The 18986-nt window shown below is 41.4% G+C and overlaps 1 protein-coding gene across 6 annotated transcripts in view; it reads right to left on the bottom strand.

Moving 5' to 3' along the window:
* EEF1AKMT2 (EEF1A lysine methyltransferase 2) overlaps window positions 1-18986 on the bottom strand; it is a 76780-nt gene that overhangs the window by 35000 nt on the left and 22794 nt on the right. The window contains exons 6-7 of one of the 6 annotated variants that reach the window (XM_060098443.1): window positions 16743-16833; window positions 5780-6053 (exon numbers count right to left, since the gene is read on the bottom strand). In XM_060098443.1, coding sequence (XP_059954426.1) covers window positions 5879-6053; window positions 16743-16833 — 266 coding nt within the window. In that variant the 3' untranslated portion in view covers window positions 5780-5878. Of the gene's footprint in view, window positions 1-5779; window positions 6054-16644; window positions 16834-18986 lie in introns of those variants that run through there. The other 5 variants (XM_060098440.1, XM_060098442.1, XM_060098438.1 and 2 more) reach the window with 5 other exon arrangements.

Genomic DNA, 18986 nt, shown 5'->3' with positions numbered 1-18986 from the left:
ACACTACAGATCTGCAATTCAGTATCAAAACTGTAACTGAGACAAGTTACTGTTAAGTGGATAAATTAAAATGAAACCAAAACCTGGCGAAGTCAGAAACAGTGAGTTTCACCCAGTCTACTAACTCCATTCCTTTCCAAGTCTTCGAACCTGATGGCATATTTTAACCCAGAGTCCAGGATCTGGAGAAAGGAGGGATCCCCTTCTAGCCGGTGGGAACTGCTGGGAACACATACGCTAGTATGTCATTTGGAAGTCTGCTAATATGTTGTAAGCAGCACAAGACGCTTGCCTGGCTTCCCAGGCCAATAAACAATGCCATTCCAACTCCTGCAGCAGTCAATAGAAAACAGTCCCTTGTCTCCACCATGCAACAATTCAACAAACATTTGTTCCTGTTGAACAACCGTCAGCCTGGCTCCATCTGCACCCGCTCCGGCAAGACGAGCGTGGCGGAGGCGGCATCGGCACAAATGCCCTGCCCAGGTCCGGGGCCCGGAATGCAGCCCACCGCGGGGGCCACTTGCCCAACACCACCGAGTCTGGATGCTGTAACGAATGGAAGACTCGGAGTGTGGCCTATAGGAGGCAGAATCCCATTCATCAAATGCCGCAAAGAGCTGTTCTTTGTTCACCATCGTACGAAGTACAGTACGTGTTAATGAACCCGGGCGGTCAGATGGAGGCAGCCTGGCTTCAGGGGGCGTTCGGGGGCGAGGGACGCGAGCAAACCGGCTCTCGAGACTCGCTGGTGCTCCGCCGCCTTGTCCCGAGCCACGAGCATTGTTCCCCAAGTCTGCGGGCGGGGGTAGGGAACCGGGGGGTGCCGGAGAAGGCATTTGGGGCAATGCAAACCGAGGGCCCTCTCCGGGACTCTGGGCGTCCTCCCCTTCTTCGTCCCCGCCCCACCAAGAGAAAGCCCGAGCGGCGAAGACGACTCCCACGGGCTTGGAAATCAAGGACTGGCAAAAATGTGACTCGACCAGTGTGCCCGTGCCGGACGGCCCTTCTCGCCATGTGCAAAAGCCACGCCGGCACGGCCCCCCTGCACCCCCCAGCCCCCATTCCGCAAGTCCCCGCCGCGGCGACCCCGGGGGCTTCCCCTGCCCGGGACAGAACGCCCTTTCACCCCCTACGTGACCTCCCCGGCCGGTCCAGCCGCCGGGGAGCCCGCCGCTGCGCCCGCCGCTGCGTGCCCGCATCCCGGGGTGGCGGACGCAAACTTCCGCGAACAAAAGAGTTGTCTGCAAACGATGCGGGAACTCCGGGGTGAGCGGGGACGCCCGGGTCCCGTGGCTCGGCGCCTTCGCCGCTGCCGCAGCCAGGGCTCAAGTTGAGACGTGGAGAGGAGGACACCCCCGGGCGCAGCAGTCCCCGCGCCCGCCCCGGGAAGCGCAGACTTTTCCGCAGGGGCCGGGCTGGCTCGTTCCCCTGGCTGCGCTCTGACAAGTCTCACGCATGCACCAGCGGCGACACTCAGCGCCCCCGAGAAACCGCTCGACCCAACGCGAAACAAGGCGGACAAAAAGGAAATCAGCAACATAAAAATAAAAATAAAAAAGGTCAAGGCCAGCACACACGCGAGCCGGGCTCCCTACAGCCGGCGGCTGGGGCGCACACGGCAGGGACCTCCGATCGGGACCGGCCCCCCGGTCGCCAACGCCGCCGCCCGGCCCGGGGTCGCTTACTGTGCGCGGCGGGACGCTCCGAGAGCGGACCCCGCGCCGTTGCCGCCGGCGCTCGCCAAGTCGTCCAGGCTGCCCGCGGCTCGTCCGCCGCGCGCACGCTCTTCTGCCGGCGCCGAGCGCTTTGTACCGAGCGGCTCCCAGGGAGGAGGAAATCGACTTGTCACTTCCTGAACTGTTTGCAACTCGTCCCTTTAACCGGCCCCGGCCAGGCCGCCCGCGCCCGCCGCCGCCGCGGGGCAGCCCGACCGCCGCTGCGTGTCGCTGGGTCCGGCGCTCTGCGGGCGGCGTCGCGGGCCCGGGCGCTCAGCGCGGCGGCGTGCAGGAGCCGGGCAGCGTGCGGCGGCGGGCGAGTGTGCAGTGCGCGCAGCCGCCGGTGGGCGGGGAGTGGGGGGGTCGCGGCGCGCCGCCGGCGGGGCTAAAGGGCGTCCTGCGAGCCGAGCCGCGCGCCGCTCGCCGAGCTCGCGCCTGCAAGGCCCCGGAACGCGGGAAGTGGCCCCGGCCCCCGGCCGCGCCGCCGCCACCACCACGGCTGCCCGGGCCCCGAGCCAGAAACCCCGGGGCCGTCTCCCCCCGGCCCCCGCACGAGCCGGGATGAAAACCCCGGGCCGCGTGGACTTAAGACGTCCAGCTTCCGGGTTGTTGGGTTTTTGAGGTTTTAAGGAAACGATTTCAGGGGCGTGCTGGGCGGTAGGGGAGGGGGGACCGTGTTAGTGTTGTCACACTTTCGGAAAATAAATCGCTACTTTCCTAATTCAGGGTGCTGATCGAAATAAAGGAATGTGTACTTCAGAAGCCTCATCCAAAATACATGCAACCGGTGAAGGAAGGATTTGTGGTTGCTAAGCAGAAGCAGAGCATGTTTAGTTCTGTAACTTAGGATGTTGACTTAAGTTCAGGAATGTAACCCTGATAGAATAAGCAGAGTATTTTCATTGTGCTGCTCACCTGGGGGAGGGGGATTGTTTTCCTTGTGAAGTGAAGCCCTAGATTTCCCACTACTCCTTCCTACTGGTGTATGTTATTTTATTAACCTTGTATCGAAAAAGAGATTTTTTTAAAGAGAAGGTTTTTGAAAAGAACTCCCTATGCCTGTTTTGTGTTCTCCTTTGCCAAAAAAACAAAACACCTCATTACTTTACATGGATTGTGTCTGCACCATCTGAATGGTTCTATTCATAAATCAGGAAACTTTTTCTGCTGCTTCTAGGAACATTTAATTGGTTTTAATCCAATGTTTCAATCCCAGTATCAAACATAAATGAACAATTAACTTCTTGAGCTTGTGTACACTTGGGAAACTATTATATTTCATGGCTATTGCTAAAATATTTCAGTTTCTCATCACACTGGACCCATTCTTTTTCAGAAAACCACGAGCTAACATCTCCTTTCACACTAACTACAGCTAACTCTAGTGATTTCCACTGTAGGATGGACCACAAACAGAAGAAGGATGTGAGTATTCATTCAAGTAGATGATGTGGGGTATAATCAATTCATCCTAAGAAAGCCAAAATGAGCTAATATGCAGAATAGTAAGGTACTGATATCCTTATCCATAAACACTGCTTTAAAAAAATTTATCAAGGGCCAATTCTGAAAGGAGCAAGAACCAAGTCTTCCTAGACTGAACAAAGAAAGGCATAAGGGATAATTTGAGAATGCTGCGACACTGCCCTAATGCCATCTTATCACAGCGTCACCTCAGCCTTCGAGAGCTTTAAGGATATAGTTTAATTTACTTTTTATTAGGAGGCCTAGAGTGACTCCTGCTGGTAAGCATTCAGTTTATTCCTGCAATTACTAGTTCATCGGGTCAACTTAAAAAACAAAATTCAGGGGTCCCAAGCCTGGAAACAATTATTGCAACGATTATTCTTGCTGCTTTCAGGATGATTTTAGTCTCACAAAACTCCAAGGACTGTGGTTATGGCAAGCTCCTTTGCCGTACCGCCTCCTTTCTAACCTAAAGCAGCCTGTTTTTCTGGTTCTGAGGCTTTCTTAAAAGTGTAGAGAACTAAACTATCTGCTTCAAGAGTTCTGCTACTAACCAATGAATAGCTATTTCTCATATACTTAGTTTGAATGTCCAAAGACTAAAAATATACATTAAGGCCTGTGCCACTAACCTTCCATACTACAGGCCTTCCCACATCATGTAATAAAGTCCTATAGATATAACACACCACTTTTTAGGGCTATACTACATAGTTCTTTATTATAAAAAATCCCACCCAAAAGTCTGTATATTAGAGTTGCTCAATTCAAAAGAGTAAATATAAACTCAGTCAAACTCTGGACTTAAAACTATGTAAACTGCAGTCGGAGGAAGCGGGGGCTAAGCTGTCTACCTTTGTTCAGTCCTCAAAGGTCAAAACCAAATCAAAACCAGATTTAGAGCACAACCAGACACCAATATGCAAATTCATAGGCCAATTTAGGAATAAATCCATAAATAATCCAAAAATGATCACCTGTAACTTTTCCATTATCATCAACCAACACTAACCTGGTTAAGCCGTAGAACAACCTAGGGATCACATACAATCTCACTCCAAGACCAATATATGGAACCTAGGGAGAAAGCACAGCAATACTGGCTCCTGGCTCCCCGCAAAGCAGAACTACCAAAAGAAGGAATGCCTATGTGTATGGTATGTGTGATATGTCCACTCAACACTGCCTGGGAGATACAAACTGAATAGCATTCTATGCTAGACGGTTCCCCCATTCCAAGTTTAAAGCTCTTAAGCAACAGGAGACAATGAGTGTATTTTATTAAGAAAGGGTGTAACCAACTATAACTTGTATCAGCAAGCTAATAAAAGTATTCACCTAAGCACATTTGTGCAGAGGAGGGTAAAGACTGGGTTTTGACATGCACTAAGAAATGTCCTTTGTAGTTAGTGGGTGTTTTATTTTTGTGCCTTCAGAACCAGATAAATATGATGTTCAAACAACAACGAGCTGAGCTTGAAGTTTGAGCAAGTACCAATCAGTATTGCTCAGTTTCTCCCATCAAATTTATCTGTACCTATGATTGTAAAAAGAGCTCACCACTGGGCTTCCCTGGTGGCGCAGTGGTTGAGAGTCCGCCTGCCGATGCAGGGGACACGGGTTCGTGCCCCGGTCTGGGAAGATCCCACATGCGGCGGAGCGGCTGGACACATGAGCCATGGCCGCTGAGCCTGCGTGTCCGGAGCCTGTGCTCCACAATGAGAGAGGCCACAGCAGTGAGAGGCCCGTGTACAGCAAAAAAAAAAAAAAAAAAAAAAAAAAGAGCTCACCACTAAAAAATGATAAACTGGTTTGTCTCTGAGAATAACATTCTTTTTAGACTAACAACATGAGTGAAACAGACATCGAACCTGTTATACATTGGACCCAACAGCAGTATGCAGATGCATGTGCATTAACCCCTTTATTCAGCTTCCAAAAGCCAGTGCCTCTTTGTCACAACTGCTGTATTAAAAGCCAGTCATTCACATTTCACACTGTCCTTTCTACATTTGAAAAGATCTTTTTTAAAGGAGAACCTTTTAAAATTGCTTATAATAGATGATGGGAAGATAGACATCACGAAGTCCACCTGAAACATTTTCAAAGGGATTGGCTGCTGAAAACAAGTTAGCGAAATACACTTCTTTTAAAACTATGTAAACTTTTTGGTTATTGATGGAAGCCAAAAATCTGAACCCACTATGGGGGCAATTTTCTTCTGCAGCTTATTCAGAAAAATAAGTTCTATAACTGTTCCCACACCTATGATCCAGCATACAACTAACAGCCCTACCTACATAAGCATGTTATATGACACACTAATCCTTCTGTTCTTTCCTTTCTATTCTTTTTGTCTTTTGTTCTGAAACCTTTCCACTAATGAAAATGAGTTACAGCCCTGGCTGGACTCTCATATAGATATAGATATATAGATATAGATCTATAAATCTATCTCCTATATCTATAGATACACACCTTTTTAAAGAGGTACTTTGGTTCTTGAAGACAGTTATTTTTTGATTCAAGAGGTAAATAAAATGAATTTATTTTCATTGAAAAATAAGCACAGCAGTGAATTTAATGATACCAATCTAACTCCTTTGATACAAAATGAGAGTTGAAAGCAGCTTGAAGGGGAATGCCTATTGAAATCAGCGCATGTGAATCTGCACAGCTTTGTAACCGAACGTCTAGCACCATTGAGGTAAGAAGCATGCCAGCTGGGACGGCATTGTGCACCACAAAGTGTGGGTTGTAAGCCTAAGTCCTGAGCACAAACCCTGGTTTCCAAGTTGGCAGGTGCTGAAAACACAGCAAATGTCACGCTTGCAACTCACTGGATGGAAGAGCTCTGAGTAAAGTAAGCTAAAAAGAACAGAGCAACAGTTAAAACTTATTTCAATTTGATATTATTTTTTCTTTGCAAAGTTAATAGTAGCTATTAGTGTTATGTGCTAAAAGAAAACTCAAGCATGACAAAAGAGACACTGAAAAGTTTATGCATGGGAAATAAGCAAAAATAAATATAACAAAGTAAATCTGTATTCAAAGTTACTGACATATGTAAAACTTCCCAAACCTATTTTTACTATTTTAATACTAAGATTCAAAAGCATAATCAATTCCTGGCCTTGCCCTGATCTATTTATGATCTTAGCTGATCTAACTACTATCTAACTAGTATCACTATAGCATGGTTAGTCACCTATAACTTAGTTTGCCTCAGTTACTCCACCAAAAACACAGCTAAAAACAAGTTACCGCATTTTCATACTGCTATACATTGAATTTAATATAGAAAATATTTCAACAGCACACTCAGACTAAATGTTTATGTTATCATCTTCAAATGATTTTTTTTCTCATATATTCTTTTTTTTTTTTGGCTGCGTTGGGTCTTTGTTGCTGCGTGCGGGCTTTCTCTAGTTGCGGCGAGCGGGAGTTACTCTTCATTGCGGTGCACAGGCTTCTTATCGCAGTGGCTTCTCTTGTTGCGGAGCACGGGCTCTAGGCGCGCGGGCTTCAGTAGTTGTGGCACGTGGGCTCAGTAGTTGTGGCTCGCGGGCTCTAGAACGCAGGCTCAGTAGCTGTGGCGCCCGGGCTTAGTTGCTCTGCAATATGTGGGATCTTCCTGGACCAGGGATCAAACCCGTGTCCCCTGCACTGGCAGGCGGATTCTTAACCACTGCGCCACCAGCGAAGTCCCTTCTCATATATTCTTTAGTGGAATTCAGATTTAGTATTTGAGATATTAACCCCGAAATTTAACTTAATTTTTCTATCAACTATCTGCCATATAAGTCACTCCCTCAAGAAAAATCTATTTTTAACTCATCCCTAGTGATATGCTCAAAGCTACCGCTATCCTGCCTATTACCCAGAAAAATGAAAATGAGTGAATTTCATTTTCAGTAGGTAAGAGGAAACTGAAAGATACAGCTTGTGGTTTCATAGAGTTTAAATACCCAATCTGAAGACTGAATCCTTTGGATTTAAAATATCAAGAAAAAAATTTAGTCTCTGGCTCCAATGGTAGAATATCCCTGGGAGCAGCATTTGCCCCACATATTACATTAGCCTCTGAATTTCTTCACTCTTCTTGTCACTTTGTCAATTTTCTATATTAACCGAAAGCAAAGATATTTTGTTTTATCATACCCATTACTGTTTGTAAGAGGGACCAGCCTTGCCTATTTTGTCCTAGCATAACCTGCAGCTGACCTGAAACAGAAAAGAATTGATATGAATGAGAAGCTGGCATGCTATTTTAAATACTACTTTACATCTTTTAATTTTCACATAGAAACAAAACAAGAAACACCTTGATCAAAACCAAGTTATTCTTGGACTTTCCTGGTGGTCCAATGGTTAAGAATCTGCCTTCCAATGCAGGGGACGTGGGTTTGATCCCTGGTCGGGGAACTAAGACCCCATATGCCATGGGGCTGCGGGGCAACTAAGCCTGCGCGCCGCAGGTAGACAGCCCGTGCACTGCAACTCCTGAGCCCGCACGCTCTGGAGCCCGCACGCCACAACTAGAGAGAAGCCTGCGCACCACAACGAAAGATCCCGCCTGCCTCAGTGAAGATCCCATGTGCTGCAACTAAGACCTGACACAGCCAAATAAATAAATAAATAAATAAAAAACAAGTTATTCAACCCTTGTAATGTTAAGCTACCTAACTAAAGGTAGCGAAGCTTTGGGCTTCCCTGGTGGCGCAGTGGTTAAGAATCTGCCTGCCAATGTAGGGGACACGGGTTTGATCCCTGGTCTGGGAAGATTCCACATGGCGCGAAGAAACTAAGCCTCTGCGCCACAACTACTGAGCCTGAGCTCCAGAGCCTGTGAGCCACAACTACTGAGCCCACATGCCACAACTACTGAAGCCTGCGTGCCTAGAGCCCGTGCTCTGCAACGAGAGAAGCCACTGCAATAAGAAGCCCACGCACCGCAACAAAGAGTAGCCCCCACTCACCACAACCAGAGAAAGCCTGCGCACAGCAACAAAGACCCAATGCAGCCAAAAATAAATAAATAAATATATTTTTAAAATAGTAATAAAGTAGCTAAGCTCTGATTATGTTCTATCCTGATGACGTACATCATATCGTATTGACCTTATCTCTGTAGAACATTTTTAAAATGGTTCAAAGATTTAAACTCTTTGAGGTTAACTAGAGAAAGTGACACTGCTCTGGCCAGCATTTCTATAGTAATAGTAAGCACTCTAAGCATTGAGATATTCATTTAACCACCAATAAAAAGGTTAAATAAATAAACAAATATGAAAACCAAGTGTTTTCTACACTAGCATAAACAACTGATTCACTGTACTTTCCATACTATACTGTCAGTTCCAACATAAACCAAGGTCAAATCAGATAAACTACTTAAAGTACTGCCCAACATCAAACTTTAAAATGCCACTGTGAATGGTACTGTTAACTCAACTTACAGCAAGGAAAACAAACATGACTCACTGATCAAAGAAATCAAATCTAGATGATGCAAGGTGGAAATCAATGATAAAATCTTAGCCCGCAGCTTCCTAAATGCATAGTAAAAAAAACCCAAACCCAACTCAACAACTCAGTAAACCTGAGGCATGGTCATTTGGGGGATCTGTTCTCAGGTCCCTTGTTAGTTGTCGCTGGAAACAATGCCTTGGTGTTCAGACCTAACAAAGGAAGGTGCACCCTATCCTTGACCATTTGTTTTCAATTCAAATGCATCCACATTAACATTTTCCCCATCATAGCTACGTTTAATTACTAAATAACTACCTCTAAAACAGATAATGATCTTAAACCTGAGGGGTATTCTTAGAGTCTGCTGAAACACATCATAAAGGACATTTCGTGAAAATCCAGAATTAGGATATCTAGCCTTCATTCCTTAACTAAATAAAAAGGTGCTGGGCCTCCCTGGTGGCGCAAGTGGTTGAGAGTCCGCCTGCCGATGCAGGGGATACGGGTTCGTGCCCCGGTCTGGGAGGATCCCATATGCCGCGGAGCGGCTGGGCCCGTGAGCCATGGCCGCTGAGCCTGCGCGTCCGGAGCCTGCGCGTCCGGAGCCTGTGCTCCGCAACGGGGGAGGCCACAACAGTGAGAGGCCCGCATACCGCAAAAAAAATAAATAAATAAATAAATAAATAAAAAATAAAAAGGTGCTTTCAGCAGCAGCCCTATCTAGAGACGAAAGAAGCAGCAGCTATACAGTATGATTTCTTAAGACATTCTGAAAGGCCCACCTATTCCAAACCTTCCCTCTTACTTATCTACCACTCATTCGCCTCTCTTCACTCACCTAATCGCTCCTGAAATACAAATGCCTTACAATGGGACTGAATACATTAACTCAGTGGCACTGAGGGTTAAAATCCTGAACAATTCAATATATTGGCTCTGATGGGAAGATTTCCTTGGAGAAAAGAATATTTATTTGGCACTGGTGTGTGCTAAGAATCAGGCTAAGATGATTTACATTTATTTCTCTCATTTAATATTCACAACCCTATTATGTAGAGTCTACACAACTGCTTCTCTCTCCACTATATCAAACTGCTTCAAAGAAATGTACTAAAGGGAAACCAACTTGAAATAAGTATCTACTATACATTAGGCACTTTGCCAGTGCATTTAAAATATTGATACTTCAACTTCATTGAGGGGGTAAGCAGTTTTAGGACAGACTGACAGTAGCCCAAAGAGGTAGAAGGCATAAGAAGGAAAGACCCATGGACTACACTCTGTATAGCATGAGAAGGTAGAAATCTCAAAGCCATGGGCCTTTCAAGTGGTAAATAAGGTCATCTGTGAGTACGTAGTGGTAGTGTGTGTGTCTGGGGTAGGGAAGAATCAAATTAGGGAGATTCTTCAGGTTATCATAATTTTATATAAAATTAAGGTGGGACTAAAAAATTAGATGTAAATTTCTGAGTTTCTCAGATAAAACAACTCTGTGGTCAAATGAATACAAACTGAATTATCAAACATATAACAGAGGCAATCAATACTCAAACCTAAAGTTTACCAATGAATGCACAAAGACATTTTTAGACTGAAAAACAACCATGTGATTGCTTCAAATGTTTTATTATGTGTACACATATTTTTTCATATACATGAATAGATAGTTTGGTTTAAAAGAATCAGAAAGTGATGGAGTATTTAAACACCCCATGTATAGTGGAAATCTATTTTGTGAGCTTTCTCTAAACCTCAGATTAATTTCAGCAGTTATTATGGACTGAATGTGCCCCCTAGAAATTTATGTTGAAGCCCTAGCACCCAAAGAAATAGTATTTAGAGATAGGGCCTTTGGGAAGTAATTAGGGTCAGATGAAGTCATGAGGGTGGGGCCCTCATGATGGGATAAGTGCCCTTATAAGAGACACTCAAGAGCCTTACAAGAGACACCGAGGAGTTTGCTCACTCTCTCCCCACAAGCACGCACAAAGAGAACATGTGAACATATAGGGAGATGGCATCCATCTGCCTACAAGCCAAGAGAAGAGACCTCAGAATGAAACCTACCTCATCAGCACCTTGAACTTGGAATTCCCAGTCTTCAGACTATGAAAAATAAATTTCTGTTTGAGCCACCAAGCCAATGGCAGCCCAAGCTGACTAATACGGGAGTAGAAAAGAACTTTAAATATCACCTACTGAACACCCTTGTTTCACAGAGAGAAAAACTGAAGCCCAGAAAAGGAAAGTGACTTGCCTAGGTTCCAATCATTTTTTTCTCCAAAATTTAATATTTTAAAAAACAATCACTTCTCTCTGATATGTATTCTATTAACAGATTTTAAAGACAAATTATCTGGTACTATGAAATGAACCAATGAAATGAAATGAACCAAAATAAATTTCAAGTTCAGAAAATAATCTGATACTGTACTTGTTGCAAATTAAGTCACTAATCAACTGGACTTAACAAAATGATCTCTCAATTCTGGCTATGTAATGTCTTTATCATATAAGGATTCCACAAGGAAACCTTAGCTCACTAAAATGAACAAACTTTTGGAAAGGTGAGGCTTATGTCATAGTGAGGTTCAATATGTGGAATATATTATGGAGTATATTCCAGAGGGAATAAATAGCTCTGACTTGCTCATGGCTGATTCTCAAAAATCAACAAATATTATTCTCATTCAAGACATAGCATAAAAGCAGTTTCACTGAATCACAAAGTTTCTATTTATAAACCACACAACATGTAGTTTTCACTCACAATTTCAGGCCTTTCTTCCAAAACTTGCAAACAGCTCTTTAATTCAGCCCAGTATGTTTTATTAAATACCATATTATGATTTTCCCCATTCAGACTCCAACTAGACTTCTTGTTAAGGACATGGAAGGAGAACCTAATTAGTGCTGCTCCAGTGCATCTAAATTTATTTCACCACAAAAATCAACAGAGTAGGGGCTAGATGCTGTCACAGAAAGGCCGACGGATATGGAATGTAAACTGCTCTTTCCTCTACTCTTCCCCTCTCCCACCCCACCCCTCCAAGTTCCATGGCTGGAAATCATCCTAACATTTTTTTAGCCAGGATGTACTAAAATTAGATGGGAACAAAGGACTGACATTTTCATATTAGAGGAGGGGTTAGGAGAAATATGCGAACTGGCAGCACCCACTCTCTTCTGCATTTAGCCTCTTCATCCTGACTACTCCCTCAGCTTTGAAGCAGCAAGGAAGGCAATAGCAAGGGAACTACAACGATTCCAATAGCACTTCTATTCTGCTGTGATCACATAACGATAAACTGCTTCATCTGTAACTATGTTAATGAAGAGTGATAAATACACTTCACGGTCCCCTTATTCAGAGTATTTTATTATTTCTTTCTAAGCTCCTCAGATAATGTCCAGAATATGCTAATTGCTGGCTCATGTGTAAATTTTTAGGTATTTGGGAAAACAAGTATGTTAGATTCGCTTTTCTTAAAAAGCTTCTGGATAGCATGCACAATAAAGCTCACTCACTAACACACCATTTCCTGATGCAGAAATAACAATACATGTTTAAAAATATAATATAGAAGAATTTATCATTTCTTCAGGAAGGGTCACTTAAAAATGAAAAAAGTAGATTTGCTTTTTTATATCTTCCTCCAATAAACTAGGCAAGTAATTTGCAAATACTTTAAGGCACAATTATCTCTTGGTTGTAAGTCTTTCTTACAATGGTATCAGCATGACAAAAGTGCATTCTGCCAGCCTCTACATCCCAGTTTTTGAAGTTCTGCTCCATAAAAGCAGGATACTGATACATTCATGTCTTGAGAATTATTCCTATCTTTTTAATTTGGTTTCCCTGGGCCTAAACCACAGGTCCGTACAGTGACAGCTCAAAATGCTGAGCTGTTAGAGAAGCCCTTTTAATGATTAGTCTAATGCACTGTGTTGTAAAGATTTTTAAAACTCAGTAAGTACCGACTCAAGCTCTCTTTTTTCTTCTGGTTACTGGAGCCCATCTTGACATCTAAGCTGGAAATGAATGATCTTTCAACAACACTCCAGGGATTTTGCTAAGGTCATATTCAATCATTCATTAGGCTTCTTACCCCTTGCTTTTCAGAGTTCCATTGTAGAGCTGGTTTTATTCAGCATTTATGTAGCCCGTGGGCTTGGGTATTTGTCTGCTTAATGTTGAGTTTCATTTCTATGCCACTAACATAGGAATCCATCAATTGACCAAAGAATTTCAAACTATTCTTTTACTTTTCTAACAAATTGCATGGTATGTATGAAGAATAAATTAGCATTAATTTTCTTCCATTAACTGTTAATAAAACATGCTCATGTGCTCCCCCTTCTTTAAGGACATCTCTGTTTTCTGCCTAGCTAAGAGAAATGACAGGGTTTCCTAATTTTTTTCCCACTATGCAATTGTCCTTCAACCTACCACGCTCCTCATCTCCCACAGTCAAACTCTAGGTCATAGGCAGCCTCCTTCCAGTGAAGTGTACTAGACAAGACTCCTTTCAGACCCCATCAACACCCACCCCCCCCGACACACACACACACACACACACAATGAACTAAAGAGGTTACTACAGCGAACACAAGACATTTGGTCTCTTGCTCTCAAAGCAGAAGGCTGTCTCTGGAGCACATACATTCTAGCTCACAGTGCAAAAAATAGGAAATCAAACCCAGGTCTCCCCACAGTGGTAGAATGCTGATCTGGAAAGCAACTAATTTTTCACATTTACATATATTTTCATTGCAGGCTACCAGACACGCACACACGCACACACACACAAATATATAAAATAAAATTACTTAAGACAACATAAATGAAAATCTATTCACATAGGCAGGGATACTCTATTTCTTTGCATATGAATTTAAGAAAAATTATTTCAAAGCCATATAAAACTTAATTACTCATATAGGTTCTTTAAGGTTTCTATTATACTCTGGATGAATGTGAATGAAGGTCAACATATAGTAATGCATTACAGTATCATGGAAATTTAAAAATAAATAATAAGTGAATTGAAACACATTATTCATACCAAAAATAAAAATCTTTCATATATGTTTACCTCCCTTCCTCCCCCAAAATAGCCAGAAAATTGCACACATAATCAAAGATGAAGAAAGGCAAACTCGTTGCTACTACAAAGGGAAAAAATCATTCAAGGACAGTTTGTACTTATTGTAAAATGGCTTTAGTCAAGCTGCCAAGAGTAGTGTCGGGTTTGATTCTCAAATACATAAATGCCAGTCCCAAAAAGCAACTCGAACTTGTGCACCTGGCTTGAAACAAAATGTTCCGAAAACTTTCTATTTGTCAATTGGTGTAACGCACCCATTCAGGCCTCCAATCCCTTTGGACTTGCACACACACTTCCTATACACACAGAAGTGGCCTGTTATGCAGCAATAACATCATCATGAAAAGCAACAATTCTGTGCAGGCTCCACAGAGAAGTCTCGTTTGCATTTCAAACAAGTTTCCTCAAAATAAGGGTGCCTTTTGATGTAATAAAATTACAATTCCAACTTCTTATCCAAATAAAACGGCATTCACTACATAACTTACTGCTCCCTTTTATAACTGCATAATTTCTTTCAGTTACCCACATTTCATATGACCTAACAAAACTAAGTTTAATAATAATGTATTTATGACTTGTTTCAGTAACTTGGGAGCATTAACTGGCCTGGGTTTTAAAGTGTGGTATTACTTGAAAATACTAATAATTTATTGTTAGCATTTTTGGACCTTCCATTTGTTCTGATTTCAATCTCTGAGAGGCTGATTTCCAGCAGGATTAAACTGATAAGAAGAGATGACAACTCCCTTTTCCTAACCGTATCAACAGCTCCTTGATTCCCCCCCAAACGTCCTACATTTTTGCAAGTGGAACACACATACCCCTCACAATAGTGACTCAAGGAGCTTTTCAACAAAGGCCCCCTCCAAGCTATCAGTGAATCCAACCCAATGTCTCAATCTGGTTGCACAGAAGGCCTATTTTGTTCCATCGATGCTTTAAAATAGCATATACGTAACAACTCAGAATTCTAAAAAAGTACTTATATACTATTACATATTTAAAATCAAGAAATATTAATGTGAAAAACAACAAAGACAAGATCTCAATAAATTATAAAACACTGATTCTATGGTTTAAGATCCCATGTCTAGTTTATAAAATCAACACAATTTTACACGTTTAAATCACAGATATTTTAAAGTAATTTCTCACTTTTTACATGTTAAAAATTAAAGCTTTTCCAAAAATGTTATTTGTGTTGAAAGTTTATGTAAATGTCTTCAGTTATCTTGTGCAAGGCAGACAGTCATCTTAATGGTTGATTAATGTTGATCTAAATCAAACCACCCTTCTCCTCCCCCGTCCCCCCACCCCTCCCCATAACAAAAATGAAAAGAAAAAGGGTGTAATGCTAGACTTGCTCAGTACTAGGATAACATTTGCCAAACAAACAAAAATTCTGTTTGTTTTGTAACCCAACAAGCCCCCAAAGCTGAAAATCATAAAAATTATTATCACTTTTTAAAAACTCATATTGTGACTCCAATATTAGACTATTAGCCTAGATACAAAACGGCACTAAGGATTAATAAAACTTATCTCTTCAAAAACGTTCCTAAATAAACGGTTCCTCTTGCTAATCAGCCCCTGACTAGAACATCTTTGTCCCTGTATCCCCGAGGGTGTATATATATAAAACTTACACCACCTCTCACAGAGGAATGACACAGTTCAGTTCTTGATGACGTAAGTCCTTTAAGACAAGTAGGGAAATGGTGAAAAGTAATGAAGGATGACTCACTATTCTCACAGTCCACGGATCAACAGTCACTAACAGGGAGCTGCAGAGCTCCTAAAAATAACTGCCCGACTTCTCTAACAGAATTTTCGACGTACGAGCCCTAGTTCCCCAACTGAACTGTAAATGCCGTAAAGGCAGAGACTTAGACCTGGGAGGCAAATACGCTAGAGGAAGAGAACACGTTTTAGAATCAGACCCAGAGAAGAATCCTGGCTCTATCCTGTACTAGCTATCTGATATGTAGAGACAAGAATAAGTAATACATGCCTCGAGAAGATATTGAGGGAATTCAATGACTTAGGAAGATAATACAACTTAACCTAGTGCCAGCATATAACAGTATCTCTTAGTTATCTTTCCTTCTACTATTTATCCCTCACAGTGTGTAGAAGATCATCAGCCACAAAATACAAGCTCAATAAATATTTCTTGATCAACTGATACATTTATCTGATTTTGTTTAATTATACACATAAGGGCTGGGGGATTTTCTCAGGTATTAAATATATATTTTTTAAAAACCACTATTCAACTCAAAATATCATACTTACTATGTTTTATAATAGTCTAATAAAACATTAAGAAAGTCGTTTGGGGCCTCCCTGGTGGCGCAGTGGTTGAGAGTCCGCCTGCCGATGCAGGGGACGCGGGTTCGTGCCCCGATCCCGGAGGATCCCACATGCCGCGGAGCGGCTGGGCCCGCGAGCCATGGCCGCGGGGCCTGTGTGTCCGGAGCCTGTGCTCCGCAACGGGAGAGGCCACAGCAGTGAGAGGCCCGCGTACAGCAAAAAAAAAAAAAAAAAAAAAAAAGAAAGTCGTTTGGCTTATTATTCTGGCCCTGGAATAGCCTGGTCATATCTTCATAAATAGCTATATTAAATTCACCTTTACCAAAGCACAAAAATCAAGAATACATACTATCTGTAAATTCATTTACTGCTTTAAAGTTTTTAACTGTTCAGCAGTTACAGGAATTTTTTTTAAATCAGAAAGAAAAATATTTACATCTCAAATACAAAAGAAAAATTTAAATTATTCTTGGTTGATCTCTAAAACCGAACTACTTCCATGCTCATGATTTTTTTTTACCAACCCATTTTATCTATTCAACATGTGCATCCTGTGTACTTACTAAACATTTATTTGCACTTGCATTTTCTGTATCAGGTTTACTTTGATGTAGAGCTTCTTTAAAAAAGCTAACTGAATTTGTCCAATGAAAAGTCTCACGTTTTTTGGAAAACCAATGCTGCTACACTGTTTCCAGATCTGCCTCCAAAGCTGAACCTGGGTGTCCGCAGCTCTTCAAAAAGTTCAAATCCTGCCAGACAAAAAAGTAAAATACTTTTATTAGGGACTGAATCCCACAGTTAAGGGATATCTGTATTAACAATGTACTTTTGAACATTTTACAAAATTACGTGATTCCAAACTCTAAATTGTGACTAAATTTCACTTTATGACCTTCTATCCTATATACTATATGTGTATATGTGTATACACCCAAAAACATTTTGAAATGAACAAGTAACAGACAAAATCAAACTGGAAAAAAGAGGCTTCCCATCCATCCTGTTTATCATCCCTGTTTATCATCCCTTCAACTCTGCATCTCCAGTGGCCTCTTTTACCATCTAGTTGTAGGAAGCAGATTACCATGTGTTGAGGTCTTACCATGTATCCGGCACTGTTTTGAGTGCTTTATATGTAGGAAGTCAATTAATCCCAATCAGATATACAAAAGCACTTAATACAGAGAAGACAAATAACATGGAAATAAAAATGAAAAAGTCCTGGAGACGGATGGTGGCAATGGTTGCACAACAATAAGAATGTACTTAATGCCACAGAACTATAAACTTAAAAATGGCTAAATAGTAAATTTTATGTTATATATATTTTACCACAATAAAAAAAGAGTTTGTAACCAAAGATCAAGACCCAAACTGAACTGAACTTGGGAAGGTAAGGAAGTAGTAACTTTCAAAGTAGCACAGGGTGATTTTTTTTTTTTTTTAACTTAACATGTATTCAAAAGTCCTGGGTTCAAGTCCCAGCTCTACCACTTACTAGGTGAAAGGTTAGTAGATTAAGGTCAATTTACCTTAACCAGAATCCTCAATTTCTATGCAAGGAGGTTACAGGTATCACTGCCCCTATCTAACTTACAGTGATTTTGTGAAGATTAAAATAAGAATATGTGGTGTTCTCCTAACCTATAAAACAAAATGGAAGTTTAATGTTTTATTATTCCGTTTTCAAAAAATAAGACGAATAAGGGTGGAAGGTTGGTTAACTCTTAGTTAACCATGGTTTTCTCTCAGTGATGCGACTATCAGTTTGGGAGAGTTCTTTTTCTTTTCGGGGAGAAGGTGTCTGCATTTTCTAAGTTTCCATGTCTTGAGCTAAAGCTCAAATAACTCTTGCAAACAGAAAAAAATGCTTAAATGGATCAACTGGTTTTTTTATACTTTACTTCATAATTCATATTCTTAATCAAGCTTCACCAAATCTTAACAAATAACTAAATATTAATATACTCATTAAAAACTGATATGAAAACTTTTCCAAAGAAGGCCAGGCCTTTTAAATAATATACATTTTAATGCTAAAAAATGGAGCCACGGTGATGCGTACACACCCATATTTGTTTTCTGAAATTTTACATATGCTTAAAATATTTCGTAATCAAAATTCTCAAGAGAAAATGGAGCTGTCTGGGTGAATTTTCTAGGACTAATCTTTTAACTCCCTGGACTAACCCTACAGAATTTAAGTTTTATATTTCAGTAGATAATACATCAAAATGTTGATGTATTATCAACAATACAAAGTGGCTGATAGATAACAAAGATAGATAACAAATTTTAATTATTTTAATGTATATACTTATATGTTGGGGTTACTGATATTTTAAATTTTTTTTCATAATGAATCTGATTACTTTTGCAGTAAGATAGATTTGGGGTTCTTTTTTAATTCACTCGTTGTAAGAAAGTCAAGTTCCTTGGACATCAAATTAGAATATCCTAGTGTCTGCCAAATGATTAAGTAATCCTCACCACAACAAACGGCAACACAAAATATTTATATAAATAGGGCTACAAAAGAAAAATGAAAAATTCATTTCAACAGATTTATGAACATTTACATTTCAAATTAGGAAAGAAGCAAAGAACCTTAAAAAAATTAGTGAAGCAATCTTTATTCTATGCAAAAGGGACCATGGAAGTCAATCTTAAAAGCTAGTGACAAGCCCCTTGGCAGTGATGCATGGCAGTGTGTTCTGTTAGTGTCCTGTATCTATCTAACTCCAAACACCATTTTCTAAGAGAAGCATGCCTAGAAAAATATCTTCAATTGCATATAATTATTTCTTTAACATTTCCTGTTGTAACATTTCGCTTATTTAAATTCTGCATTAAGCTCTAAAACTGAACAGAAGTTAAAGAATTTATTCAGTAGTTCTCAGAC

This window comes from Mesoplodon densirostris, chromosome 1 (genome assembly GCF_025265405.1).
Source record: "Mesoplodon densirostris isolate mMesDen1 chromosome 1, mMesDen1 primary haplotype, whole genome shotgun sequence".
In the NCBI taxonomy this organism is placed as follows: domain Eukaryota; kingdom Metazoa; phylum Chordata; class Mammalia; order Artiodactyla; family Ziphiidae; genus Mesoplodon; species Mesoplodon densirostris.
This window is presented reverse-complemented; position numbering and strand designations above follow the sequence as displayed.